Source organism: Durio zibethinus, chromosome 23 (genome assembly GCF_047325235.1).
Source record: "Durio zibethinus cultivar Kanyao isolate XHJ-2024 chromosome 23, ASM4732523v1, whole genome shotgun sequence".
Taxonomy (NCBI): domain Eukaryota; kingdom Viridiplantae; phylum Streptophyta; class Magnoliopsida; order Malvales; family Malvaceae; genus Durio; species Durio zibethinus.
In genome coordinates, this window is record NC_143184.1 from 3141851 (window position 1) to 3169701 (window position 27851).

General features: G+C 34.9%; 4 protein-coding genes and 2 pseudogenes across 10 annotated transcripts; 2 read left to right on the top strand and 4 right to left on the bottom strand.

The window, feature by feature from the left end:
- Positions 1-10733: 10733 nt before the first annotated feature.
- Positions 10734-13550, bottom strand: LOC111313997 (WAT1-related protein At4g01440-like). Of its 3 annotated transcripts, XM_022914939.2 has the most exons (6): positions 12952-13550; positions 12736-12798; positions 12529-12645; positions 12044-12452; positions 11800-11951; positions 10735-11703 (listed from the first exon to the last, which is right to left on the bottom strand). In XM_022914939.2, exons 1-6 carry the CDS (start codon positions 13131-13133, stop codon positions 11562-11564), a joined length of 1065 nt encoding a protein of 354 aa, XP_022770674.2. In that variant the 5' UTR covers positions 13134-13550; the 3' UTR covers positions 10735-11561. The 3 variants fall into 3 exon arrangements, with proteins under 3 accessions (XP_022770673.2, XP_089609245.1, XP_022770674.2); XM_022914938.2 differs by having other exon boundaries at positions 10734-11951; XM_089753119.1 differs by having other exon boundaries at positions 10734-11951; positions 12529-12809; positions 12952-13090.
- Positions 13551-14002: 452 nt separating this feature from the next.
- Positions 14003-14706, bottom strand: LOC111313998 (uncharacterized). Its single transcript, XM_022914940.2, has one exon. The coding sequence runs from the start codon at positions 14540-14542 to the stop codon at positions 14135-14137; it is 408 nt and encodes a 135-aa protein (XP_022770675.2). The 5' UTR covers positions 14543-14706; the 3' UTR covers positions 14003-14134.
- A 642-nt stretch (positions 14707-15348) lies between these two features.
- LOC111314002 (putative inactive purple acid phosphatase 29) lies at positions 15349-17138 on the bottom strand (annotated as a pseudogene). The gene is made up of 2 exons (XR_016332843.1): positions 16358-17138; positions 15349-16181 (listed from the first exon to the last, which is right to left on the bottom strand). The product of XR_016332843.1 is annotated as a putative inactive purple acid phosphatase 29 (transcript).
- A 137-nt stretch (positions 17139-17275) lies between these two features.
- On the bottom strand, positions 17276-20485 carry LOC111314001 (translocase of chloroplast 33, chloroplastic-like). 3 transcript variants are annotated; one of them, XM_022914942.2, is made up of 8 exons: positions 20268-20485; positions 19960-20067; positions 19779-19886; positions 19550-19674; positions 19114-19378; positions 17943-18011; positions 17676-17837; positions 17276-17579 (listed from the first exon to the last, which is right to left on the bottom strand). In XM_022914942.2, exons 2-8 carry the CDS (start codon positions 20056-20058, stop codon positions 17511-17513), a joined length of 897 nt encoding a protein of 298 aa, XP_022770677.1. In that variant the 5' UTR covers positions 20059-20067; positions 20268-20485; the 3' UTR covers positions 17276-17510. The 3 variants fall into 3 exon arrangements, with proteins under 3 accessions (XP_022770677.1, XP_022770676.1, XP_089609246.1); XM_022914941.2 differs by having other exon boundaries at positions 20260-20435; XM_089753120.1 differs by having other exon boundaries at positions 19960-20101; positions 20260-20435.
- Positions 20486-20583: 98 nt separating this feature from the next.
- Positions 20584-24183, top strand: LOC111314000 (uncharacterized; annotated as a pseudogene). The gene is made up of 4 exons (XR_016332844.1): positions 20584-20919; positions 21295-21832; positions 22310-23218; positions 23494-24183. The product of XR_016332844.1 is annotated as an uncharacterized LOC111314000 (transcript).
- A 361-nt stretch (positions 24184-24544) lies between these two features.
- LOC111314006 (Plastid-lipid associated protein PAP / fibrillin family protein) lies at positions 24545-27762 on the top strand. Its single transcript, XM_022914949.2, has 8 exons — positions 24545-25018; positions 25111-25224; positions 25334-25468; positions 25687-25782; positions 26024-26104; positions 26685-26771; positions 27137-27198; positions 27284-27762. The coding sequence occupies exons 1-8, from the start codon at positions 24863-24865 to the stop codon at positions 27399-27401; spliced, it is 849 nt and encodes a 282-aa protein (XP_022770684.1). The 5' UTR covers positions 24545-24862; the 3' UTR covers positions 27402-27762.
- The last annotated feature ends 89 nt before the right edge of the window (positions 27763-27851 follow it).

Here is a 27851-nt window from a genome sequence, read left to right on the forward strand (position 1 = left end):
GTAAGAGAGATGATAGAAGAGGTAGAGGTATTAAAATAAGTGGTGGCCCCAGTAAAAAAACATGGGCAATGCTTGTTAAATTTCATCGAGGAAACAAGAAATCAGTATGAGCAAATCAAGTGATTTTATGGTTATAACTCTAGGATGATAAATTCTATGTAAACGAAAGTTTTTTTAAATAAATGAAATATTTTGGTTGAACACTATCTCAAAGTAAATATTCTTCGCATACATGCATTTTTATTCATTGCATTCTCATTCATCATATTTAAAATAACAATGATATAGTCATATAAACTTGCTAATCCTAAAATATGGTATTCAAGGTTCAAAGATAGCTCCATCCAACAAAAATTCCACCTATCGATATAACACAAGAGTTAAAACTAGATAAATAGAGCAAGAAAACTCTCACCGATTTAAAAAATTAAAAAAAGCACAGGAAAAGATTGAGAATGAGTTAGGCAGGATTTTGGATACTCTTAACAAGTTAAATAAGATAAAAGAGATAGAAAAAAACACAAGCCAACAAGGCCCTCCATCATAAGAAGTAGCTGACCCTTTATATCCCTCAAGTTTTTATCTACAACAAGCTTAATCCACACAAGATATACCACTACAGTAGTTCACATATCAGCTTCAAACCCTGGGCATTACCATAGTTATGTAAATCATGTTTTTACTAAAAAGGCAGTAAAACCAATTTAAGTTTCTGATCTTAATTACTTGAAAAAGAATAAGAAAAAAATACAAAGGTGGTAGAATCTTAGGAAGATTCAAAAATTAGTATATTTGAACAAAGGTTATGAGCTATAGAAGAAATTGGGTTTTATGGTTCTGTTGATGCTGTTGAGCTGCGTTTAGTCTTAGATGTGATTATTTTATCCAAGTTTAAAGTATCAAAATTTAAAAAATATGATAGTACAAAGTACCCAAAAACTCATATCATTATGTACTGTCAAAAGATGATAGCCCATACCCATAATAAAAAACTATTAATGCATGTTTTTCAAGATAGCCTTATGAGCTCCATTGCTAGGTGGTATGTCCAGCTGGACAGAACTCGCATCCGTTCTTGGAGTGACATGACCCATGATTTCATCAGTCAATATCGTATATCATGAATTTAGCTCCTGATCATTTGTCTTTACAAAACATGAAGAAAAAGGTAAATGAGTCCTTTAAGAAATATGCCAAGAGGTTGAGGGATGTAGCTTCTCAAGCACAACCACCTCTAACTAAAAAAAATTACAGTGCTATTCGTCAGCACTCTGCAACCTCTATATTATGAAAAAATGATAAGAAATACAATCAAGAATTTCATCGACATGATAATTTCAAGAGAAATTATTGAAAATGCCATCAAGAATGGTAAGATAGAAGGAGGGGAGACATCCACCAAAAAAGCCCCAAAGAAAAAAGAGACTGAAGCTCAAGCTGTAAGCTTTGATAGGTAACAATTTAAGGATTATCAACCCTACCCACCATAAGGATATCTTTCATATTATCCTACTGTAAATAACACTTCTTTTTACCCATATCAACCATTCTTACAGTCATCTTATCTCTAAACCTATCAACCCTTTTTTAGGCTTTAAAATATTACATACAGTTCTAACATTCAACCTACCTCAAGATCTCAGACTTGTCTAGCTAGCCCAATGGGTGGATCATGAGAGCAACGAACTACTCATGAAAAGCTCGTATTTGATCCAATCCCCATGACCTATACAAAGTTATATCATGAGCTTTACAATAGTCATTTGATTGCTCCTAGCAAACTAGAGCCACTCAAGCGGCCTTACCTTAAATGGTATAATCTTACAACCTATTGTGACTATCATTATGAGATTGCTAGTCATTTTACTAAAAATTGCACTATCTTGAAACATAAAGTATAATGGCTGATTAAAGATGGAATGATTAGATTCGATACAGGAGGGGTAACTGCACCAAATGTTAGCGATAATCTTTTGCCTAATCATAATATGAATGCTCTAAGTATGGAACAAGAGCATCATTTGAAGAGAAAAGTGATAGAGTTGACATGATACAACCAGTGAGTCCGCACAATTATCATGGAGCATATATAACAGGCACTAGTTGTAAATATCATAGTAGGACAATTGGTCACTCTGTTGAAGCTTGTGAGTAGTTTTTCCAAGAGATACAAAAGCTCTTGGATTCATACCAGATGAAAGTCTGTGAAGAGAAAGAAGAGTCAAAGAGTGTGGAAGTATCCATGATTGACAAGCCTGCAAAGTTTTTTCCAATGCCAGTGACAATTCACTGGGTAAGAAGTCAAAGTCCATCATAGATAAACTCATTCCCAGGCTAGTAACTTTAAAGTTTTGACTCCATTCCCATATAAAGATGATAAAGTTATACCCTAAAAATATGATTATGATATAGTAGTTCAGAGGTAAGAGAAGAATATCTCTAAGACTGACACTGTCAATATAACTAGTATAGGAGGCATTACCTGAAGTGGAAGATGCTACATTCTAAAAATATTGAAGAAGGCTAAAAGAGAAAAAGCCAAGGTAGGAGAAGAGTGAAACAATCCTGAAGTGAAACCTGAAGAGGATCATCCGAAATCGGTATAAAAAAAAGAGGCTTATAAATTTTTAAAACTAGTAAAACATAATGAATATTCAGTTATTAAACAGTTGAATAAAATGACAGCATGAATCTCATTATTATCATTACTGTTAAACTCAAAACTACATTGAAATGCCTTATTGAAAGTGTCGAACTAAGCACATGTGGCACATAATGTATCTGTTGAATATGTGAATCACTTGACTGAAAATCTAGTCATGCCAAATTATATTTCATTCAGTGATGGTGAGATTCCCCTGGAGGGAGGGAGAGGTGCCAAGGCTCTGCATATCACGATTAAGTGCATGAGTTATATCATAGCCAAAGTCCTTATTGATAATGGCTCTCCACTATCAAGATCATGCTTGTGTCAATTTTGGTAAGGCTACCCATTGATTACTCTCATATGAAAAATAGTCAAATGATCGTCCAAGCTTTTGATGGGACTAGAAGAAAAGTATTAGGAAATATCGAAATGCCTTTACAAATTAGGTCATACACTTTTAATGTAAAGGTTTAAGTAATAGATATCTATCTATCTTACAGTTGTCTGCTAGAAAGGTCATGGATTCACATGACAGGGGTTGTTCCTTCTACTCTGCACCAAAAAATTAAGTTTTATAGAAGGTAAGTTAGTGGCAGTGTTTGGAGAAGAGAACATGCTAGTGACCCAACCATTGAATGCTCTATATGTGGAAGCTACTGAGAAAATAGTGGAATGTTCTTATCGATTTTTTGAGCTGGTTAATTTTATGGGTGAAAGATTTAAAAATCAACCCTTTTCAAAGATAGTGATGAGCTAAGTCATCAATAAGGGTTGGTATCCAAGAGTAGGGTTAGGTAAAAACTTACAGAAAATAAGAGAGCCTTCAACAGTAGTGGACAACAGTGAAAGGCTAGGCCTAAACTATGAAATAGCAGAATGAAAGATCAGAAGAAGACCAGTGGGTAAAACAACAAGATTAATTATCATCCCACACTTATACAAGACTTTCAAGCTTGGAGGATTCATGTACCCAAACGTAAAAAAAAAAAAGTATGAAAGAGGCATTCGCCTGATTGACAGTCCATGCTATTAAAAATGAAACAGAGCTTGAACAAGAAGGGTGGGTTCTTTCTTGTTTGCCAGATTATGAGCTGAACAACTGGAGTACCATTTAGATGCCCTATACTTTTGAGACTAATGCAATATAATTGTATATCCCAATAGCTATTTTTCAAGGTATTAGGATGGCCTTTCTTATTTAGGCCATTTATCTTTTATTATTTTAATAAAGATTAAGAATGATGCATTTTCATTCATTTCTTCTTGTGCCTTTATTATTTCCATTTTTTCATTTTTCAAACACATCTTGCCAACATATCTCAATTCATTAATTTTAGATCTTTAAATGAACAATAAGATAATTATGATAACAATCAAGCGATTAATTTTGAGAATTCAATTAACACTGATGAATTTGACAATGAAGATGATTTTGAAGAGTATGTTATATCTTCGAACCTAATGAGATTGATTGAGCAAGAAAGTAAGCTAATTAAGCCTCATCAAGAGATAACTGACTTGGTAAATTTAAAAGATGTGGAGGATAAGAAAGAGGTAAAAATTGGCACTTCACTTTTATCAAAAGATAAGAAACATTTGAAAGATCTATTTAAAGAATACATATATGTATTTCTTTGATCTTACCAGGATATGTCAGGATTGAGTACAAAGATAGTAAAGCACAGGCTACTCTTAAAGTCAGAATGTAAACCAGTATAATAAAAACTCAGGTGAATGAAGCTTGAAATGCTACTAAAGGTCAAAAAAGAGGTAAAGAAGCAGTTTGATACATGTTTCTTATAAGTAACTAAGTATCCAGAATGGGTAGTCAATATAGTACGAATTTTTAAAAAAGATGAAAAGATATGAATACGTGTAGATTATCGTGATTTGAATAAGGCTAGCCCAAAGGATAATTTTTTTATCTCATATTAACATACTGGTAGATAATACAGCTAAGCATTCAATATTCTCTTTTATGGATGAATTTTCAAGGTATAATCAGATAAAAATGGTTACAGATGATATGAAAAAAATCACTTTCGTGACCATGTAGGAAACTTTTTATTATAAAATTATGCCTTTCGGGTTAAAGAATGCTGGGGTAACGTACTAAAGAGCAATGGTGATGCTCTTTCATGTATGATACATAGAGAGTTGAGGTGTATGTGGATGATATGATTGTAAAATCTCATGAAAATGAAGATCATACCATCAACCTCAAAAAGTTATTTGAGATGTTGAAAAAATTTCAACTCAAGTTGAACCCAGCTAAGTGCACATTCGGGCAAAGTCAGAGAAGTTATTAGGTTTTGTGGTCAATGAAAAAAAGATTGAAGTCGATTCAAATAAAATACGAGCCATTCAAAATTTGTCACCTCCGAGTACACCAAAAAAAATTTGAAGTTTTCTAAGAAGATTGAATTACATTTCATGGTTCATATTTCAGGTTACTTATAAATGTGATCTCATTTTTAAGTTTCTCCATAAAAATAATCCTAGAGAATGAAACGAGGAATGCTAAGTGACTTTTGATAAATTTAGTAATACTTGTCAAATCCTTTAGTGTTGGTGCCACCTGTTCTAAGGAAACCCTTAATTTTATACCTGATAGTGTGCAAAAATTCAATGAGATGTGTGCTGGGGCAGCAAGATGAATATGATCAAAAAGAGAGAGCTATTTATTATCTGAGTAAAAAATTCATAGAATATGAGTTCAAGTATTCTTTTTTAGAAAAAATGTATTGTGCATTAGCTTGAACTACTAAAAGACTCAGACAATAAGTGCTCTATCACACCATTTGGCTTATAGCAAAACTGGATCCAATTAAATATATATTCAAGAAGCCTTTTTTATCTAAGAGAATTTCAAGGTGGCAAGTGATGCTCTCGAAATATTATATCATATATGTAAATCAAAAAGCAATAAAAAAAATGCTATAGCTGAATTTCTTACAAATCATGCTGCTGAAGAATATGAACCAATGATATTAGAGTTTCTCGATGAAGATCTGATGACTATTTTCCAATTAAAGAAAGGGGAGCATGAAGAAAAGTGTTGAAAGATGTATTTTAATAGAGCTGCCAATGCATTGAGACATAAAATTGAGGCAATTTTGATTTCTCCAAAAGAACAATAATATCCTATAACAGTGAGGTTAAATTTTAATTGTACAAATAATGTCATTGAATATGATGCATGTGTTATAGGTTTACAAGCTGTTATAGATAGAAAAGTTAAAGCATTAAAAGTGTTTGAGGATTTAGCTCTAGTTATATATCAATTAAAAAAAAATGAAAGATGAAAGATTCAAAACTCGTTTCATATCATAAGTATATTTTAGAGTTGATAAAGCAGTTTGAAGATATCTAGTTTAATCATTTACCTTTAGAAGAGAATCTGATTGTTGATGCCTTAGCTACTTTGGCTGCAATGATCCAAATTAGTGATAATACTAATATTCAACCTATTAGGTTAGATGTCAAGGATATACCAGCTCATTGCTCTAATATAAAAGAAGAAGAGGATGTGAAGCCTTGGTTTTATGATATATTACAGTACATCAAGAACCAACAATACCCAGTTCAAGCAATAGAGAACGATAAAAGGGTCATCCGAAGATTAGCTATAAGTTTTTTCTTGGATGGAGATGTTCTGTACAAAAAAAAATCATGATTAAGTATTGTTGAGGTGTGTAAATAAGGCCAAAGCAAGAAAAATCATTGAAAATATACATAATAGAATATGTGAGGCACATGTCAATGGACATATAATGGCAAGATAGATCATGAGAACATGGTACTACTAGTTGATAATAAAGAATGATTGCATTGATTACGCTTAAAAATATCATAAATGTCAGATATATGCTAAGAAGATTCATGCTCTGCCATCTTATTTACATATTTTAGCACCACCCTAGCCATTTTTTATGTGGGGCATGGATGTCATTGGCCCTATTACCCCAAAAGCTTCTAATGGGCATAAGTTTATTTTCATGATGATAAATTACTTCACGAAATGAGTGGAGGTAGCATCATATGCATATGTAACTCGATTTGTGATTTATAAATTTATAAAAAGAGATATTATTTATAGATATAAACTTTTGGAGAGAATCATTTTAAACAATGTTAAAAATCTGAATAGTAAAATGATACAAGAAATATGTGCCCAATATAAGATCAAGCATCATAACTCGGTGTCATACCATCCGAAAGTGAATGAAATAGTTAAGGCAGTTAACAAAAATATAAAAAGAATTCTTGAGAAGATGATCGAAACCTATAAAGATTGTCATGAGAAATTATCATTTGCACTGCATGCATATCAAACGTCAGTGAAAAACCTTTACTGAGGTAACTCTATTTTTTTTAGTTTGTGGGATAGAAACTATATTGCCAATAGAAGTAGATATCCCATCACTGAGGATTTTGAAAGAAGTTGAACTGAAAGAGGCTGAATGGGTTCGAAAGCACTATGAACAATTGAATTTCATTGAAAAAAAGAGATTGACTGCATTGTGCCATGATCAGCTATATCAAAGAAGGATGATGAGGGCTCATAACAAAAAAGTTTAACCCTGTTGCTTTCTAGAATAAGAGTTGATCTTGAAAAGAATTCTTCCAAATCAGCACGATAATAGAAGAAAATCGACTCTAAATTAGGAAGGATCATATGTGGTGAAACAAGCTTTCTCGGATGGAGCGTTGATATTGGCTGAGATGGATGGAAATGATTTACCCCATCCTATAAATTCTGATGTTGTGAAAAAGTATTATGCTAAAAAAATAAAAAAATAAAAAAATAAAAAAATGAAAAAAAAATAAAGAAGGAAAAAATGAAAAAAAAAAAAGACTCAAAGCGAAAACTCCAAAAGGACGATTTGAGTCATAAGGGGTTTATCTAAGTTGAAAACCTAAAAAGACAACTTAGATAAGGAGAACACAACATCAAATCTGAAAATTCATTGACATGGAGGCTAACATATTTTGAAAAGCTCTAAGTTGTTAAATGCATTATGTGGTTGAGTTTTTTGAAAAAAATCTCAAGATATGTTATCATGATTGTCCGATTGTTCATTTTTAGGCAATGTTTCCCCATACCTATCTTTGTAATTCTTTTATGGCCAAGCTTTGCCAGCATTTTTTGCTAATAAAAGACATTCTACTTCATCTTTATGTGTCTTTTTTATTGACTATTTCTTAATTATTCTTATTCTTTTCTCTTTAATACCTTACAATAGAAAAAATGTGTGAATACATTCTTACTTTTTGAGATTAAAATAATGACTGATAAATGAATAATAGCGTGAAAGATTTTTACATTCCATTAGAAAGGTCGAGAGTGGTAAGGGCAAATTTGAGATGTTGAGTTCCTAATAAGGACATTGAATTTGGAAAAAGATTTTTAATAGAAAGAATGTGAGAATTAAATGAGAAAGATGATTGAGAATTATGCTGACTTGGTCTTTGAAGAATAAAGGTTTTGAGGCCCAATAAAAGAGCTTGAGAAACTTGAGTACCACAATCGAATGGAAATTAATTAGCTAGCATTTACATAGCATGCATTGAATTTCGCATGCATTGCATTTCACATAGCATATATTACATTTAGGAAAACATAGTGCATAAATTCAAAAAGCAGAGGTATTTTAAGATCTCATATAAAGAAGACAGATATGAAGACTTTCTGATGTAAAAGTTTCAAATTCGAGAAAAAGCTTATGAGGTAAGATTCTAATCCTTGAAAAAAGATATCTCTCTATATCAGGATCGATTTGTAAGACCTTTGGGCATGATCTCCTGAATTTCTTCAAACACTATCTTTGACTCCTCAAGACATGATTGTCAATGAGCATTTATTTATTTTTTTCAAAGTTGTGGTGCCTCTGTTTAGAGGAGTAAATTATTTTTTCAAATTTGTAGTGCCTCTGTTTAGAGGAGTAATTTATTTTTTAAAAAAGTTATTAAGCTTCTGTTTAGAGGAGCCTTATTTACTTGTCCAAAGTCATTGAGCCTCTTATTAGAGGAGCTTTGTTTTTCTTTCCAAAGTCATTATGCTTTTGCTTAGAGAAGCTTTGTTTATTTTTCAAAGTCGTTGAGCCTCTGTTTAGAGGAGCCTTGTTAATTTTCAAAAGTCGTTGAGCCTCTGCTGAGATGAGCTTTATTTATTTTTCTAAAAGTCGTTGAGCCTCTGATTAGATGAGCTTTGATTAAGATTTAAAAAAAAAAACAACAAAAAGTGGTGAGTTGAGTCTTGAATGGGTGGGTGTCTACGTCTTTGCACAATTTCTATTTAACAGAAAATGTGTAAATAGGAGCAGTTGTAGACACCCAATTTAGTTTAAGCCCGGATCAATTAGGCTTGGTCTAAATGGGCAAGATTGACCCTTTTTTTTAATCTTTTTATTATTATTTTGTTGTTATTTTATTTTATTTATTGTTTTTTCGTTTATTATTTATTTTTATTATGTACTATTATATTATTATTTATATTATTATTATTATTATTTTGATTGATTTTATCTTTTCTTGATTAATTAGGATATAATGATTAACTTAATTAAAAATAAAAAAAGAAGTGATGGAAGTGGATTTGGACATGAATTTAGGGGCTAACAGAGTTGAAATTAGATGTAAAGGTTGAATCTCAATCCCAGATGGAATTGGGATTGATTAGAAACTCCTTTGATTAATCCCTATAAATAAATGTTAAAACATACAGGAAGGAACATAGAAAGAAAAAAAGGAGAAAACAAAAGCAAGAAAATAGAGTTTAGCAATTTTAGGAATTTTAGAATTTTTTTTAAAAAATTTTGGCTGTATTTTTTTGAAATTTTTCTGGAAATTTACAGAATCCGGTGAATTTTTTGAAGAAAATTCAAGTTTTTTGACGAAAATTCAAGTTTTTTGGTGACCTCCAGTGAGAAAACCCAATTTTCGGTGATATACCCAGAAATCGACGACTTTCTCGATGATATTCAACCAGAAATGACGATCGAAAATCGTCTAGAGAGAGAAAAAAAGAGAATAAAGAGAAAACGTGAAGGAAAACATCTGAGGAAAGAAGAAATTTTTCCTTTTTATACGCAAGCTAAACGACGTCATTTTCCATCAAAGTTTAAACAAGATTCTCATGTTTTGCCAAGATCCAACCCGACTCGAGCGCCAGCTCATTTTTTACTCGGGTCTGACTTCAGTGCTAGTCGACCCCTGGAGCCGAGCCGAGCTGCGCACTCTCAAGCCACTTTTTCGAGTCGTTTTTTTTCCTGGAGTCGAGCCGATTTAAACTGCTGAGCCAAGTCGCCTTAAGTTATTTATTTATTTATTATTATTATTTCTTCTAAATTAGAATTATTTGGTATTCCTTAATTTTTTTATTTTTATTTTATTTCATTTTATTTTTTTAATGATTTTCCTAAAATAAAATTTTCAAAAAATATATTTTTGAGAAAAAGTTGAAAGCATCAATTTTTCTTGAAAATAAATTTTTTTTTAAAATATTTTTAAGAAAAAGTTGAAAGTATCAATTTCTCTGAAAATAAAAAAGTTTAAAAATATTTTTGAGGAAAAGTTGAAAAGTATCAATTTTACTTAAAAATAAAGTTTCTAAAATAAAAATTTTCAAAAACATTTTGGGGGGAGAAAGTTGAAAGTATCAATTTCTCTTAAAATAAAAGTTTAAAAATAATATTTTTAAGAAAAAGTTGAAAGTATCAATTTTCTTACACAAAAGCAATAAGTTTTTTTAATGAAAAGAAAATGATTTATATCAAAGGGTGAATCATTATTTTTTTATTATTTTATTTTATTTTATTTTTTATTTTCTTTCTTTTTTGTAATTTTTTTTGTTAAATAATCTAACGATAGAGTCTCTGCAAGTGAAACAATAGTTTTTTGTATACTCTTGAGGTGAAGAGATTTTTCTTAATTTTTTATTAAAAGTATTGGAGTTAATTAAGAATAATTTTCAATAATTAATTACTTGATAAAATTTTAAGGCTTATCGGATAACACGAAATTGAGCTGGTACCATCTTTCGATGGGCGTTGTGAGGTGTTATAATCTTCCTCACACGTAATCATACTCCTGAACCCTGTTCTAGTTTATAGACCTGAACATATTCTTTTAGGGACCCTTTATTAAGCTTAGAAACTCCTTAAAGGGATAGATTCATAAGACGATCAATCGTACCTAAACAAAAAAGATTGATGGCGACTCCTTAAGTCAATGTCTAGCGATAAGTCATTGGATCTAGATATTATGATAATATATATTTAAATAACTAATTAACTGAATTTAATTTATTTTTAATATTTGTTTTTGAGCCATCAATATTAATTGCTTATAATTTATTTGCATGAATATGCTAATTTAGTGGAATTTGCATGACAAGTTAGGAAAGAATAAAAGGTAAATTAGGAGGTTAATTTTTCATAATTTTTTTTTTTGTATTGAAGACTATACATTGTTATGATATTTGATTTCTGCCATTTTCAAAAATAAATCAAATTAAATAATAGGGAGCCTCTTAATTAGATGGGAACTCTTGGTGATTGCCGGAGAAGATGCTTGATGGGTGTAGAATGGAATAGCCTTGTTCATTGCTAGTCAGGCAACTTTATTCCTGGAATGTTATAGACATGATGGTCTAGATTGGACTCTTAAAATGATCCATAATATCTAGTATTATGGTGACTAGTCCCCTAATTAACATCGTATCATCCTCTGCATTTGCCTGAACTCCCATGGATATGGCAATTTGGATTACATTGGAATTCGAGAAGTAATCTATTCCGTAGGCAAGCATGATTGCAGAAATTTTTGTTCCCGTAAGTAGTTCTTGGGAGGAGGATCAGGGAACAGCACAAAATTTACAATACTAGTTGAACAAGAAGAAATTAGATATTGGTTAGACTTGTGACCTTGCATTACAGTCCTCTTCTTCTTTTACTTGGGGATGCTTTAGCTGAGGATTAGTTTCTTCTGCCTCAGAGTTTCTGCCCCATAGCAGGGTATATAAACCAATTACAACTAGGATAGATCCAACGACGCTGTTCATAGCCAATAAAGGGATGTTAGAACTTAGAAGCCATATAAATATTTGAGAAGCAACGACTAATATTAGGAAAGAAGTATTAAAGTACAACCTCCCAAAGTATATTTGTCCGTGTAGAATGGAGAAATCAAACATGGCTACAAATATTTGCAGGAGTGGACTGAACGCAGATGTGAAGACAGGACCCTTTTGTTTGACACACCATGACATTCCCACATAGCACAAGCCTGCTGACACCATTCCCTATTTGGATAAATTCGAAACGATGGGATTATTAACCGTATTTAATCTATCTTTACAGACTAAGAATCAAACTTTGCAAAGAGTATACTTACAGTATATGTCACTGTTATTAATTCCAGTTTTTCTTTCAAAATCCATTTGGTAAAGTCCCTCTCTGTTATCAAACTTATTATGGCTAACTGAATTGCACTGAAGAAAGACAAAAAAGCAGTGCTGGAATATTGGCATGGATATGTCCTTCCAATACAGGCTTGCAGAAGGAGCCAGGATGACGAGAAGATGCAGCCTGCAGCAAGAAATATCGAACCAATGGCCCATCTCCCTTTCTTCTTACTTGAAATCATTGTATTGCCATGGTTTATGATATGAGTTGTAGCAGAATTTGATCTGACCAATGTATTTCCTTTGTAAAGGGTCAATACCATAGCTCCACCGATGCAAACCAACGTACCAAGGACCTTTGCTCTCCCAGCCTTGTTTCTGATGTTCACTTTCTCTAGACTAAAAATGCATGATATCAAAGAGTTATGACTCAGTTTAAAAGTTACTGAGATGCACTTGGTGTTTAAGCCGTTACCCAAATGGTAGCGCCAACATAAAGGTGATTGCAGGAACCATATTTATGAATGCACATGAGAACGTTGCAGAAGTATATTTGAGTCCAAGAAGCAAAAAGTACGGTGTGAGTGTTGCCCTGGAGGACATTTGTTAAGGGTTCTTAGTAATTTATAAAGTCAGAAGAATAATCAACAGAAACGGAGCTATTAAGGATTTTACAACTAACCCTATAAGAGCATTGAGGAAAAGCTGGCATAAGATACGAGCTGTGAGCTTGGATCTACTTTTTCTGCAAGGAAGCTAATAAACTTTAGTAAGTGCCATGTCAAAAGTGCTAGAAACTTCCAGGATTCAATCTGGTGAACGAATTAGCTGAGTGCAAGCAACAAATAGGCTATAGAACTTCATTGAAAGGGACATGTTAAATGCTAGAAGTGTTTACCTTTCCCAAAAGAAGGCAATTGGTGCCAAAAAAACAGCAGAAATTGACTGACGGTACATTAAGATGATTACATGGCTCACTCCTTCATCCAGAAGCTTTTTGACAAGTACATTGGTTATAGCAAACGCAAAGTTGATAGCTATCATTGCCAAAACAGGCTTCCATTGTCTGCAGCAGTTCATCTCGAGCAATATGCCGGAAGCAATTAGAGAAATTGCCTCTCCCTATCTCTGGTAAATTCTTGACCTTCAAAGCGCAGTTCAGCCTTACCAATTTGTCTGTACCATATATAATAGCCTCCTCCGAAATTGGAATATGATTTGTTTTTATATTCCCATCACGTCCATGCTTTAAGCAGTCAACTTTGTCACATTTTCCATATTATTATTCCGTTTCTACGCTTTCTGAAGTATCTTTTTGAACAGTGAGAGATCACAGAACCACTGGGGAAAGTTCGTGCATCATCATTAATGAGTTTAGAGATTCACCACCAGCACCAAGTACGTGTTGTTTTACAAATTTTGACCACAATTAGAGCATAATCGATCTTCATGCCACAGAATCTTTCGAGTAGATGAGTGGTCATAAGCATCTGTGAAGGCGGTGACAGACAAGACCAAGCATCCATTTCTTCCGCGTGGCATCCAACTCCGAAGATAGAGATTGACCTGGTAATTACAGAAGGATTAGAGCTCAGATTTGAGAACAATATGTCAAGTCTCAGAAGAAAAAAGAAATAATATTAAACAAGTAATCGGATGCTTATTATTTTGTTCTGCTGCAAATGTGAGGACCCTGTATAAAGATTCCGAAGAATGTTGGCTTAATGCTGTCGTTGTCATTTGCCAATCCATTTTTGGAGTAAACCTGTTTATGCTTTTTCCATATTTGTTTATTTGGGGCAATTCTGGATCACCGTGGAAATGGCCTCAGCCATTCAACGATTATTCTTTCTCTTTTTTCTATTTTGGTACAAAGGATTATTGATTTACAATTTTGGGAACTCACACCTGATGTTTACCAAAATAAGCACAAAAATGGGATTTATCTATTAAAACAAAAAGAATCAAATTGGTATATTAATCCAAAGAATTTCATTTACAACAATACGTATAAGAAATAGTAGACAAGAGAAATACAGATCGAATCCAAGAAAGACACAAAATCTTTCTCCTTTGAATAATTAGAAAAGACCACACAATACAGAAAATCCGAGCAAGATCAGCCAGACAATGTGAACTAAAAGCAGCGCTTGACCAGGAAACGAAGCGCTACCTCCATTCCCAACCTCACAAAACCCTAATTTCGCCACGCGAGTACCAGCACATATGGCATCGGCGCAACCGCACCAGTAGGTGACGCCATCAACGCCGCAAACGGGCTCCGTCCGGAAGCAATTCACCGGACACGAAGCCGGCTTCGTGAATCGTGCGCAGACGCCTTCGTTTTCACCGGAGTTGGTAAATCCATCGGAAGGTAAACGGATGGATCCCAAATTATCCGGCACTGATTGCGCGATCCGTGCACAGAAACAGAAGAAGAGAAGGAGGACGGTTAAGATGTGGAGCAGAGTTGCCATGAACCGCCGCATATGGGCTGCAATTGAAAGGATTTCCTGCAATGATTTTTCGAACCCTAACTCCCAATTTCGATAAATATAATAATGTAATGATGTAAAGAGGTTTGAGGAAGTCGTTCAACCAACGTCCACCTGACTTTTTCCTTTCTTTTCTTTTCTTTTTTTAAATTTATTTTCTTCGCTTTTTCTTGTTAAATGTTTTTTGAAATGATACTCTACGCCCAAACCCATTTTAACTAGGCCTACATCTACACAGTTTAATCAATAATTTATGAGGTAAAATTTTTTAATTAAGCATCAATAAAACTTATTAAAATTATTTTTTATTTGTACAAATTTGATTTTGTTTTGGAAGCTACACAAATCCGTCATTTTTGCATTTTTAAACTTGTAGTTTATAATTTTATTTCGATAATTTTTAAATGAAATATTTTACAAAATGTCACCTAAAGATTTATAACTCTTCCACATCTTTACAATAATAATAATAATAATAATAATAAAATGAACACTGGAACAAAATTAAGTTTAAAGCAGAGATCAAAAAGCATTTGGGTTAACATATATATATATCACTTGCATGTATGCACCCTATTACTTGGAGAGGATAAGTAAAGCATAAGAGAGAGAGAGAAAGAGAGAGGCAAGAGGAACTAAATAGAATCATTGGTTCATTGTTGTGAGAAACATAACTTTTTTAGGACCCAGAAGAAAACTGAAGTAAATTACACGTTAATAGGAATCGAGATATCGGATACTTCAACTCCTTCAGATTTATTTCACAAGCACAGACAAGTTCAATTCCAAAAGACTGTCCATGAACATGAATAATTTGACCACCTCTGTTGCTTATTAGGATATAAAAATGAAATGACATCTTCATTCTACAACATGTAAGTCAATGACTTATCTCAACATTTGATGACCTACCCTTAACTTTTGCCTATATGGTCAAATATTATAGAATAACATGGGGGTCAAAAAAAACATGAATAACTTTTCCCTCTGAACACACAGCGCAAAAAGGCAACGGTAGCCATAGCAAGTTTGGATCATTGTCCTATTTAGTTGGCTAATTTCTACATGCAGTCATAATAGATTTAAAACCCTCCATGTAGATGTTCCCATATAGCTGACTGCCTTTATATTTAGGGCAAGATCAATCCATTAAAGTTACTTGACTTTACCAGCAGAATTCTAGCTCCAGAGGACCTGGCCATCAATGGCAGTGAGACGTTGATCATCAAGGCGCTTCCATGTCTTGATTGACTTGACAGCCCCCCCCCCCCCCCCCCCAACCCTCCATTCTCTGTCTTCTCTAAAGATGCTACCACCACTCTGGCGCTCCTGGACCATCAAGCTTTCTCATATGCATGGTATCCAAAGCCACAGCATAACACAGTTGTATACCAGTCAATTGACCACAGAAGTCGTTGAGGTGATCATGACCTGTAAAAACAGCCTTCACATCCCCTGTTTCTACTATGGTTGTGAAGAAGCCCGAGTTCACAGAAGCAGAACTAATGCCTTCTTGTCTCACCCTTGTGAATTTAGATGAGTCAAAACTAGCAAATTCAGGCAGCAGGATGTGAAGATACACAAGTCCAGGGGCAGATGATTTCTGAGCCTTTGGTGGGCTCATTTAGACTCTCTGGATACAAACAAAATGATTTATTAGATACAAAGATGGCATCCAATCAGCCGATTGACAAAGACTTAAGCCTTGAGGCCACAGGTCAAAGATCAAATTCAGACAAACATGCTTGCTATTTACTAAAGAAATAACCTTCAAATATTGTACAGTTATAGTCTAAAGGAGGTTCATACCCAAAGTTTTGCAGAAGTGCGTTGAAACCACAACTGCATAGAGGGTTTAATCCAACCATAGCCAGGGATAGCTGGAACTGTAGAGTAATCTCCTCTGACAAGGAAGTAGAGGTTGAGAACTGATTAGGTTTGCAAAACCAGACCCTTCAACTCCACCAACCTCCAGGTTTTAGTTGCCAAAACCATCAATAATATGTGCTTCAGAAGGATTGAATTGAGACAGAGTATGCTTCAATCCAACTATGTGTTTCATAAACCCTTCCCTTGATAAGGTTCCTTCCTAGTCATGGTTGCCCAAAACAGCAGCCCATGGAATTGTTGCAGCAATTGCAGGGGCAAATGCTGCATTCAATGATTTGGCTGAATCCTTGGCATCAAATCCAAAGATGTTATCCCCTAACATACACGCAAAACAGTTGCATAGAGTGAACTTGGATATCACAATTCACAATAAACATACTAGGAAAAGATTGCTATACCGTTATTATGCTATGCTATTAAAAGATGGCAAAGAGAATAGAACTCGGGGTTTTGGCCAATATTTCCCCTAAAAACTACTTCCCTATAGTGTTAGAAGTGTGTAAGGGTTCTATTAACTGATTAGTCAATGATTAAACATTCTCATTTTTAGAGGATACCGCTCCAACAACTTCATTTTTGAGAAAGAGGGTAGGCCATCTTGAGTTCAGCCCGTAAAATATACTCGACGAGTCAGTAACTAGCCATTCACGGGCGTGTGAACCTGTGAGAAGAAATATTTATTTACAAACCCTTCTTTATTATAATTTGTAGGTGTAAACAAAATTAGATATTTATTTACAAACTATTAAATCTTCGTTAACTGATTTTAAGTTTCAATAAAATTTATTAATTAGATAAGAAACAGTCTTACCAAAAACAAAAAAAAAAAACAAAAGATTTGTGAGGGGACTATTGTGAATCAGTCACTGCATGGTTTAAGAAAACAAAACCAAGAGAAACGGATGAAAATACATGAAGTGAAGAACAAATGAACATTCGCTGCAAATACGCTAATCCTAGAAATAACTCAACAATATCCCATCCGACCAGCCACTACTAGCAGTATCTGCCTAAGCATACGCATACCAAACAACCAAAATGAACTTGACTTCAGGACCAAACCACGTGGCTCTCATAAATGTCCTTTGCCAGTTGCAATATCCCTTTTTATTGCTCCACGAATCCATTTGATAACATTCCACTGGAACAACAAAAAAAAGACAGGCATTAGAAAAATGCTATTCATTTATATTCCAATTCAGCCCAAACAGAAACCAATAAACTGTGGAAACTTTACCTGAAGCATAAGAATAACAGGAATCAAGATTTTTCCCTTATCATTTGCATCAGACCCGTCTACCAACTTCTTGCTAACCACAATAGCTTTACTCTTATTTGTTGCAACACTTGTGATGGCTTTTACTAGGTTCGGAATCCAAGCATCACCATTGGGAAGAATCTGCATTGAAACAAAACATGTATTTATCAAAGAAGCAAGGAACTTAAATGCATGAAGGTTAATAAATTGAAAGCACAAGACAAAACCAAAAAAAAGAGATCAAACCTTTTCGCCATTGTCATTTTTATTGCACCTCCCACTGTTTTCAACCAAAACAACAGGAATGACAGAATCCTATAAAGCACCAAAAGCAAGGAAATATCTGAAAATGTAATCACAACACTCTAAGCAAATCATCAGAAAAGAAATAGTAATTAATTAAAATAAATTTAAGAGCTAACATATCCTTCTCAGACAAAGCAGTCCAGTTATAAACCACCTGTTATTTTTTTTTCTTTCTTTCCCCTGAAACTTTCCCCACTCTTTGAAACATGAATCTTAGTAGGCGGCATTCATTAACATCAAGTGAAAGCTCAGATCATCCTCATTTTTAGAAGTGACTTTCAAAGCTATAATTAAATGACAAAGAACATGCACAGCAGTACAGTAAGCAATGTTAATATGATGGATAAGCTTACTTATCTCTTCACGTCAACCTGTCCAACACCTTCCCCGTGGATCAAACAGATAAATTTGAAAGAAAATATATGCCTTAAAATCTTTTTCCACCCAATTTAAATTCACTCAAATTATTTTGAATAGTGATAAATGAGGTCAATCAAGCAGCCATGTGACATGCAATAGAATCCTACACTATTTGTATAATTAAATGAGGGTAGCTGATTAGCACCAAAGATCTAGAATGTATAAAACCACTTAAAATAAGATCTCTTACATTTGGAAGCCACATGCGAAAGAAGATTAGGACAGAATCAGCTAAAGAGGTGAAGGTTTGTTGTAAGTAATTTGTTTCTACAGGAAGTGTCAACAATTAGAAGCTGAACGAATTGTTAGCATCAGAATTCAAAAGACCTTGACCACTTCTATATTTATTTGCATTTTTGGGCATTTTAAAGGAGCATAACTACCAAGTACTAATTACTTCAGCAAATTACAAGTACCAAGGAACATAACTACCGAGCTCTAGGAGTGGGAAACCACCCACAGCTCTTCTGCTCTCTCATAACTACCAAGTACCAATTGCTCATCCAGTGTGTGGAACCATTCAACTCTCTACTCCAGCAATTTACAAGTGAGTGAAAAAGATTATGTTAGCACAACATGCAATTTTTTTGAGAATAAATAAGCTTCTCTCTTCATGGTAACCTGTTCAAAACCTTTATTTAGGCAATCCAACATGTCTCCAACTTAAATAAACTTGAAAGAGAATACATACCTCAAAATCCCTTTTCCTAATCTTAGCTCCCATATGAAGGGCCTTTAGCACACCCTCTGATCTTTTAGAGGAAAAAACATCATAATTCAGTCCATCTGGTGGACAAAGCTGTGCATGAGTGAGCACAAGCAAACTTTTGCGCCATATTTCTTTGCCAAAACTGTTGGTGATAGCCCTAATAATCTGCTTATCCAAGTCATCCACTCTATATGCATCCAGGCGGTCAACGTAAAGTAAAACATCTATGGTCTTATTCAAAAGAAACCTGCATGATAATTACAAGATTTTGTTTTTAACCAAAATAAACCATATCATGTGGTAAAACTAATTCTAAAAAGAAACTATTACTCGCATTTATTGAGAATTACTTAATTAAACTAAATTCATAAATAAACAAATAAGATTCTAACTTTAACTGCTCAATTCAAGTACTGACCCTTTGATCAACTCAAGAGCTTGGTGATTGACATATCCAGCCTCCACGAGTCCAGGTGTATCAATTACATTCAATGTGAACCCTGCCCAGGACCGTGAAACCATCACGGGTCTCAGCCCCTCTGACTGCAAAACAAGCAAATACCATGACAATTCATGCTTATGAAATCTAAAACAGCATAAAATAATCAACCCAAGAATGCAAAGGAACAGACAAAAGCAATACACACTTGGAAAGCAGTGACTCGAACAACTTGTTCTCCAATGAGAGAATTGATAGTGGAAGACTTTCCTACACCGCCTTTGCCCATAACAAGGATAGTCAAAGTGTTGACATTCTGCAATTTTAATCTTTAGTAAATATGTTGCTAAGTCAAAGTAAATGAAAGGGATTAAAGGGTTTACAAAAACCTCTTGCTTCAAGTTGCCCAGCAACTCGAACAATTTTGTTTGTGTGGCGGCGGGGAATTGTTGAAGACCGAGCCATTCACGAGGCTGAGGGGTACCCATTGAAGCAAACTGCATAAAATTCAGAAAACCCAAATAAAAAAACCTGCAAAGAAGAAATAAACCCTAAACCCTTAAAGTGGATGATAACATGCTGAAATGCTTGACCCATCTTGGAATGCAGCTAAAAGAAAGAGATGGGTCCGTTCTCTTTTGACAGAGTGAAAAAACAAGAGAGAATTGAAAAAGAAATCTAGGTTTTACCGGCCTACCTTGAGAGGTGCAACTTGAGAAAGGAAGAGAGAAAGATAGAGAAGAAAAGAAAGAATTTGCGGCGGTTTTTGTACTGGGAAAGTGCAGGAAACAAAAGGGAGAGGCGATGAGGGATTGGGTTTGGCCGTTTGGGAAGGTTATCTAATCGTATTTGGGGATTAGTGTTTGTTTTTTCCACCAGCAGGATAAATATATAACCCGCCCGCGTCCACTATGCTGCTTGCCCAATCGACCCATAACAAGTGGGCTCAATACAGAGTTTAAGTGGGCTTTCCAGCCCTCATCTATAACAAAAGCTCAAAAGTATAAGCAGCATATCCGGGTCGGCCCATTTAGATTACCCTCCAAACCTCGCACATGATGACAAAATAGAGTAGAGAGTATTACCGACACCGGGTTGGCTTCGAATTACAGAGCAGGTGAATCCGAAAACCCAAAATCTCTGGGAAAAAGAAAACGATGTCGGCTAGATTGATGAAGAAAGTCTTGAAAGAACAAGAACAGCAAAAACAACGAATTATTGAAGAAGAAGAAGAGGAGGAGGAGGATCAGCTAAACGGCAACGAATCGGAGTCGCCGGATTCCGGACCTCGTTCTTCAAAGAATCCGTTCGACCTCCTCAACCAAGGTGACGACGGGGACGAGGATAACGTTGACCAGGTTTAGTTCCTTAACTCTATCCTGTATAAAGAATCCTTTTTTTACGATTAATTGTTCATCGCCTTCAGCTAGGATTTGCCGTTTAATTTGATCATATTTTTCTTTGGAATTAACTTCCAATTTTAATTTATTATTGTACCAAATATCTAAGTCTTTATAACTGGGATAGTTCAAGCTCCAAACTGATGCTTTCTTGGCTTTACTTCTGTTAAAATGCTACAAACGTATTCTTGATTACAAAAATTTAGATGGAAATAATAATCTTTCTTGTGCTAGTTCCATTGTATTGATCAAATGATGCCCCATTGGAGAGTAATATTGGATGTTGTATGACTTTCAATGACTTACTATAGGTTTTGGTTGCAGGTAGATGCACCTGAAGTTGCTGATGAAACCTTGATCAGAAAACGAGAAACGCCTTCCTTGAAAAGCACTGCCAATGCAATTTGAACATCTAATAGCATATCAAAGAAACAGAAGAAAAAGAAAAGGAAAGAGGGTTGTTCAAGCACGGATAAAATTAAACACCTTTGGATGTGAGTTTAGATACTTTATCTTTGGATTTTAATTCTTCTAGTCATCAGTCAGGTCGTAATAAACCCATATTAGAAAATGATAAAATTTGTGAGGATTTAGTTAAACAGTCTACACAGTCTATATTACAAGTGGATCCTAAGTATCTGAATGTTGAGAATGAGCTGCGGAGAATATTTGGTTCTAAGGTGATTAAATCATTTGAGAAAAGCAATCAAAGCAGCAGTTCCAGACAGGTGCATGGTAGAAGACAGGGAAGCCATCACATTAGGAAGACTATTTTGATATCTCCATCAGATCATTGGCCTCACTGGGATGGATCTCTGTCAATGGAATTTCTGGAAACTAAGAATGGGTACCATTTCTTCAGGTAAAGATCTTTCCAAGTCTCTCTGTTATTGCTAAAACTTGCTTAACTGTTGATTACCATTCTGAATGGTCCCATTTTTTATGTTCACCCACTTTGAGTGTATGTTACCAACTTGAGAAATAGTAGTAGATAACTTTTGACGCATATGATGCAGGAATCTGTTTCTTTCCCATGGTTTCCTGAGTTTGAGTGAAATTTTTACATGCTTTTACAACATTTGCGTGAGTATAGATGCAAAAAGAATTAAACCTAGGTGGTGCTTTGGTGAGCATTTTTACTGTCATTGGAAGGTATGCCTAGCTTTGTTGATCTAGACATAATAGGGATTCCAAAAGTATCACATAAAGTGCATTTCCTATCTCTCGCAACTTAGTTCATGTGAATGGCAATTGTTTTCATTGTATTTGGCTAAAATCAGCTGCATATTTTTTTGGTTTTACTGTGTCCTAACTTTGTGGGTTTGTTCATGTATTGTAGATATGCACACTCGTCTTCCTACGACGAAGCTCAGAGAGCATTTAAAGTTGCTTAAGCTATTCATGATCTGAATAGTGTAGCAAGTGTTATGTTGTATCATCCTTATCATTTAGATTCACTTATAACCATGGCAGATTTTTAAATTTGTGGGTGAGCATCAGATGTCTGCAGATGCTATTGCAAAGTGTTTACATGCCTTGCAATGTGTATGGCATCCTATGTTCACTCCCGTACAGGAAAATTGCCAATTGAAGTTCAGTCATGACTCAAACAAGCCATTATTCAAAGCACTTTTCAGTCACATGAAAAACATGGATAGGTGATGCTGTAATCGATCTGATCTAGAAGTTTGTAAATTGTTGCTTGCATTTGATTCAGATGACCCAATGGGAGCTATGTTCTGCCTTGACTACTTTGCTTTGAGGGCAGGGGAGTGTGCATGGTAGTTTGCTGAAGTCTATAGAAGTGATACCTCCTTATGGCTGTTCCCCAATTTTACATACTCCCTCGCTGTTTGCTGGTTTTATCTTGAGCAAGAGGATTCTTCCCATAATACTTGTTTGGACGCCACAAAGGTTTCTTCAGCTGATCTTATGAATCAGGCTTTGATGCTCCATCCATCAGTCCTTAAGAAAATAGTGGCCAAGGTCCCTTTAAAAGATCAGGCATGGACAAATATACTAAAAAATTCTTTCTTCCATTCAGATCAAATAGGGATCCCATCTTTGGATCACCTGATTAATATTTATGTAGAAAGAAATCATCTCATATGGAGGCTTCCTGGTCTGCAAAAGTTACTTCGCAATGGTGCCGTGCCCTCCTTGTAATTGAAACACTGGAACATAATAAAAGTGATGCTAAAGATTGGGCTTGTGTGAGAAAAGAAGAATTCTCATCTGACAAAAATGAGTGAGTATCAGGATTTAATTGTGTTGTTGCTTTTTTTTGTTATTACTAGATTTCCTTTGTCTTTGATTTTTGACTGCAACACTCATGTTTGTTACATTTTTAAGCCCTAAATTCTTCTATTAGATTAGTTGAACATAAAGGTGTGTTAAATTAGTGTTGAGGCTGAATATAGATTAAGCTGGTTGTAAATGATTGGGATTTGCTAGCTTAATTAGATTAGTTGAGCTTATTGATACATGGTAGTTTGTGTGACAATCTTTTCACCCTGTGGTCAGGTATGGTCATTTGTTGGTTCAGGACTTCTGACACGGTGCAAACTCTTCCTCCTGATAATCTGCAAAACTTTACGGTTGACAGGAGGGGAGCTGCTGAGATTGGGGATCAGGTTGCCAATCCACCTTCTGGTGGTTATGCTCCAGCACCACGTGATGTTGCTAATGGCAATCCATTGGCTGTCTTGTTTGAATCGCTGCTACCATGGGTTAATTATGGACCTGCGGGAGACGGCTTAGTTGACGAAAACCAAGTTAATGAGCAAGGTCAAGACAATGAAGATCACTGACTTGTAATGTGTTAACGGTTGACACAGCTTTTAGGCAAAATACTCCAGTTTTCAACATCTCTGACACACAATATATCAGTTTCATGTGTAGAAGTAAAGTTCTTTTGCTGCTCAAGAGGGAAGAGGTTCCTGCAAGTACAAAGATTTTTGCGGGGATTCAAAGCCAACTCTGTTGTCAATTTTATGAACATTTTTGGAGCATCCTCTAAAAACTGAATTAAGTTCATTGCTTTTACTTGGAATATAAAGGTAGGAGTCCAGCCATGTTGGACAAAATTTGTTTATCATAGTTTTAGGATGCAAAAGCATTCTGAAATTGTTAATATTATCCACCACTGGTTATGAGCTTGCCATTCGGTGGATCCATTTCTTTATACATGCAAGATTTTTGTGGGGAATCAAAGCCAACTCTGTCAGATAGACTTGCTAAGTTCTTGGAGCCATCTTTCACTGATTCAGGGGGAGGAGTCCAGAAGCAGTGTCCGGCTGTCACCGTCAAAATCCTCTGCCGAATTACTGGCATGGCTCGGGTCGGGTTATCTCCGGCCGGTTATTTATAAAAAATGGCAAAAAAAGTTAAAATACCAAAAAACGTTTAAATTATTCTATTTTTCTTAAATAAATTTTATTTTATTATATTCAAATAATTTTTTATTTTTTATTTATATTTAGATATTTTAAATAAAATATTAATTTATGTTAATGATTTATTTAAGTATAAATTAAAAATTAATAACCTATTTTGATATAAATTAAAATTTTATTTAAATGTCAATAAAAATAAAATGTTTATTTAACTGCAACAAAAATGCAAAAGTTTATAAATTCAAAGGCTTTTTAATTATTTTAATAAAAAATTAAAACCCATCCGTGGGTCCCGCCGGCGGCGCAAAACGATCGAAAATAGAGGGAAATGGATAACGGAAGTGGCACTAAGCTATAACGAAGCAACAGTTAAGGCTGTGAACAAAAATCGAACCCAAATTTCTGTCCTTTCTTTATAACTTGATCCAATTTCTTGCGTTATTAACTGTTGGAAAAAAAAATCATAATACCCATTGTTACCCAATCTCTGAAACATTATGGAATTGGCATTTGCTGCTTCAGTGTACCCTGCAAATGGGACGAGAGCCATCCACGAGATAAAACCTCTCAGCCCAAAACTCGTTAGCGCCAAGAAACGGTCTTTTCATAACAGGTTCCTATGTTCAGTTGTTGTTGCTCCTGACGGGAATCGGGTTCGCATTCTTTCGTCCCTTTCCCTTTTTAGAACATTTATTTTTTTGGGGTTTGGGTGGTGTTGGGATTTGCTTTTTTTTTTGGGTTTCAGGTGTCTGAGGTTGAGTTAGAGAACAGGAAACATGATCTTCTCTTGGCTGTTCAAGACACACAACGGGGACTTGTTGCGACTGCTGATCAACGCTCTGTTATTGAGGAGGCTCTGGTATGGTCTGCTCCCCCACAGTTGGAAATAAGAGCTTAAATTCTCAAGTAAACACGATTTTTTTCTTAATTTTATAGTATTTTCTTCTTTGTGTTGTGAATTTTTGTAGGTCTGCGTGGAGGGATACAACAGGGGTGCACCAATTGACCTGGTGATGTTGGATGGAACATGGCGCCTGCAATACACGTCTGCCCCGGATGTTCTCATTCTGCTGGAAGCTGCTGCAAGACTTCCTTTTTTTCAGGTGCCAAATCTGAAATCCTGTCATAGAATTCCTTTGCCCTTGCTTATAGAATGCATTAGATGTTTAGATTTTGTTCCAATCTAATTTTAATTAGGAAGCTTTTCATGTTTTAGGGTCAGCTCTAGTTCTCAACGGTTACAACGTTTGTGTTACTTTTGTTTGTCAATATCAATTGCTAAAGAGACTTGTTTTGATATCTTGCTTTCATATTGGGGTAGGTTGGGCAGATCTTCCAGAAATTTGAATGCCGGAATCAGTACAGTGGAGGTGTCATCCGAAATGTTGTACGGTGGAGTATTCCAAATTTGTTAGAGGTAAACTTCTTTCCATCTCTCCACCGGTGTTATCTTGAATGTTAATGTACTTGGATAAACGATAAATCCTCAAGCAGTTTGTTCCAATATGCTTTTAATTTTATAATCAAAGTTGGTGTGTGCAACTTTTTTTTGCTTCAGCTATACTAGCTTCCATTATGTCAACCCCAAGAATATATTTAACTGATTATTCTTGAGAAAATATAGTACAATCTAATTTTGTCTTTGTTTTGCTTTACAGGAACAAGAAGGTGCCACACTGGTTGTTTCTGCTAAGTTTGAGGTTGTGTCTGTGCGGAACATCTATCTTCTGTTTGAAGAGGTTAGCTAACCTTTCCTCCTTTAAAAATATTACTTCCATAAAAGGTTAAGGTTTCTCACCTGCAACTATTTCTCACTACCGTTCAATCTCGGACATTAATCAAACACTGGAGGAATATGCATGGTAGCAATTTATGGCCATATAAGGTCGATTTATTGGTGAGGTGTTCCCAGGTTTGCATTAGCTAAAAACAGTTTTGCTCGAGATTTTTGAAATATGTTTGTCTCTACGTTTTCTATTGTCTCATACTAGAATTACATGACCTTAAATTTGCTTAGTTAGTATTTAAAGGAATACTCAGGTGATCCTAAGTGCATAACTGTCTTCTTGTGAGACAAGTTTATACGCATAAGTTCATCTATGATTGAGTCTTTTCCTTCATTTCCGTGCCCTTTATATAGAGCTGTAGTTTATACCCTTATATCTGCAAAGAAAGTGCTCAAATTTTTCTTGGTAAGTGGGCCTTTTGATTACTGTTTCCTGATCATGCTTAGAGATATTTCTAGATTTACTAGTGGAAGTTAAAAGTGGATATACATTTCTTTCAAATGATCTCAGGTCTGCAAGTTGTATTTGGCAGATAAAAATTCAAGATATAAACATCAGTGAACAGCTGCAAGCACTGATTGCTCCTGCACTTCTACCAAGGTCATTTTTAAGTCTACAGGTGCCTAATTATTTCCCGAATTTCTTGTTGGCAAATTGGCATTGTTTGATTTTGCCTTCTCCCACTCTGCATAGTTGTCCTTGTGAAATTTGGAATCCTACATATAGCTATATCCACTAATTTAGGTTTATGGAAGACCTTCTTCGATCTTCAACTAGTAACTGATTCTCATCAGTGAGACTTCTCATCTGTTCATCATCATATTATCTAATCTCTAAGAAATATTCTTGAAGTTCAGCTGGTTGGCTCAGCAAATTCAAGCCATTAGGTTGTCTAGCAATCTAGTACGATTGTGCTTTTCTACATGTGGTTACAGTTTGTTGTATGCTAGTGTTTGTTTTTGAGAAGTCCATGTTTATGTGCAGATTTTGCAGTTTCTTCGAACATTCAGCGCTCAAGTTCCCATAAGAAACCCAGGGACTGCGAGGTATATCATGAACTTGTGTATTATCATAGCTCTTAAACGTGCTCTCACTATGGCGATATGAATGGTGAAACATATCTGAGTGCAGGAGATCAGTTGGGGGGCTTTATTACCTTTCATATCTGGATAAAAATATGCTCCTGGGAAGAGCCGTTGGAGGTGGAGGAATATTTGTGTTTACCAAGGCTCAACCCCTTGAGCTATAAGGAACTATTTTAATCAATAGCTTAATCGGCAGAACCTCCATAGTGGCAAGTCGATAAATTGGAAGTCAGGAAACAATCAAACAAAGTTCTCATTACTCATGAAATACTAAGCATGGAAGCATAAGTGCAACCTGCTATGCCTTCTCCCTGCTGCCTAATAGTGTTCTTTTTGTATTTTAATGTATAGAGCACATGGTAATGGCAGCACATTATTTTTCTTTTGAAAAAAAAATGCCCCTTCGTGCTGCCAGCCAAATAGGAAGGTGACGATCTGATAGTTGTTCCACCTTCAGCAAATTTTCAGGATTTTGCTCATTATTAAAATATGTATGTTGAAAGAGAGAGAATTCCTCGAGCCAAAGCTTCAATCTCCTAAACAATTCTCATAAATCTCACTTAATTCATCTAAAATTCGAACTCTTATACCTAATCACACTAATTATTGCATGA

Coding starts and splice junctions, on each gene's coding strand:
- LOC111314001 (XM_089753120.1), bottom strand. CDS start 20,073: ATGCAGTTTGCTTCAATGGGTACCCCTCAGCCTCGTGAATGGCTCGGT. Junction 19,675..19,778: donor TTCGAGTCACTGCTTTCCAA/GTGTGTATTGCT, acceptor CTTGTTTTGCAG/TCAGAGGGGCTGAGACCCGT. Junction 19,379..19,549: donor GCTCTTGAGTTGATCAAAGG/GTCAGTACTTGA, acceptor ATTATCATGCAG/GTTTCTTTTGAATAAGACCA.
- LOC111313998 (XM_022914940.2), bottom strand. CDS start 14,542: ATGCGGCGGTTCATGGCAACTCTGCTCCACATCTTAACCGTCCTCCTT.
- LOC111314006 (XM_022914949.2), top strand. CDS start 24,863: ATGGAATTGGCATTTGCTGCTTCAGTGTACCCTGCAAATGGGACGAGA. Junction 25,019..25,110: donor TTGCTCCTGACGGGAATCGG/GTTCGCATTCTT, acceptor TTTGGGTTTCAG/GTGTCTGAGGTTGAGTTAGA. Junction 27,199..27,283: donor AGAAACCCAGGGACTGCGAG/GTATATCATGAA, acceptor ATCTGAGTGCAG/GAGATCAGTTGGGGGGCTTT.
- LOC111313997 (XM_022914938.2), bottom strand. CDS start 13,133: ATGAACTGCTGCAGACAATGGAAGCCTGTTTTGGCAATGATAGCTATC. Junction 12,646..12,735: donor TTCCTCAATGCTCTTATAGG/GTTAGTTGTAAA, acceptor AATGTCCTCCAG/GGCAACACTCACACCGTACT. Junction 11,952..12,043: donor TAATAACAGTGACATATACT/GTAAGTATACTC, acceptor TTATCCAAATAG/GGAATGGTGTCAGCAGGCTT.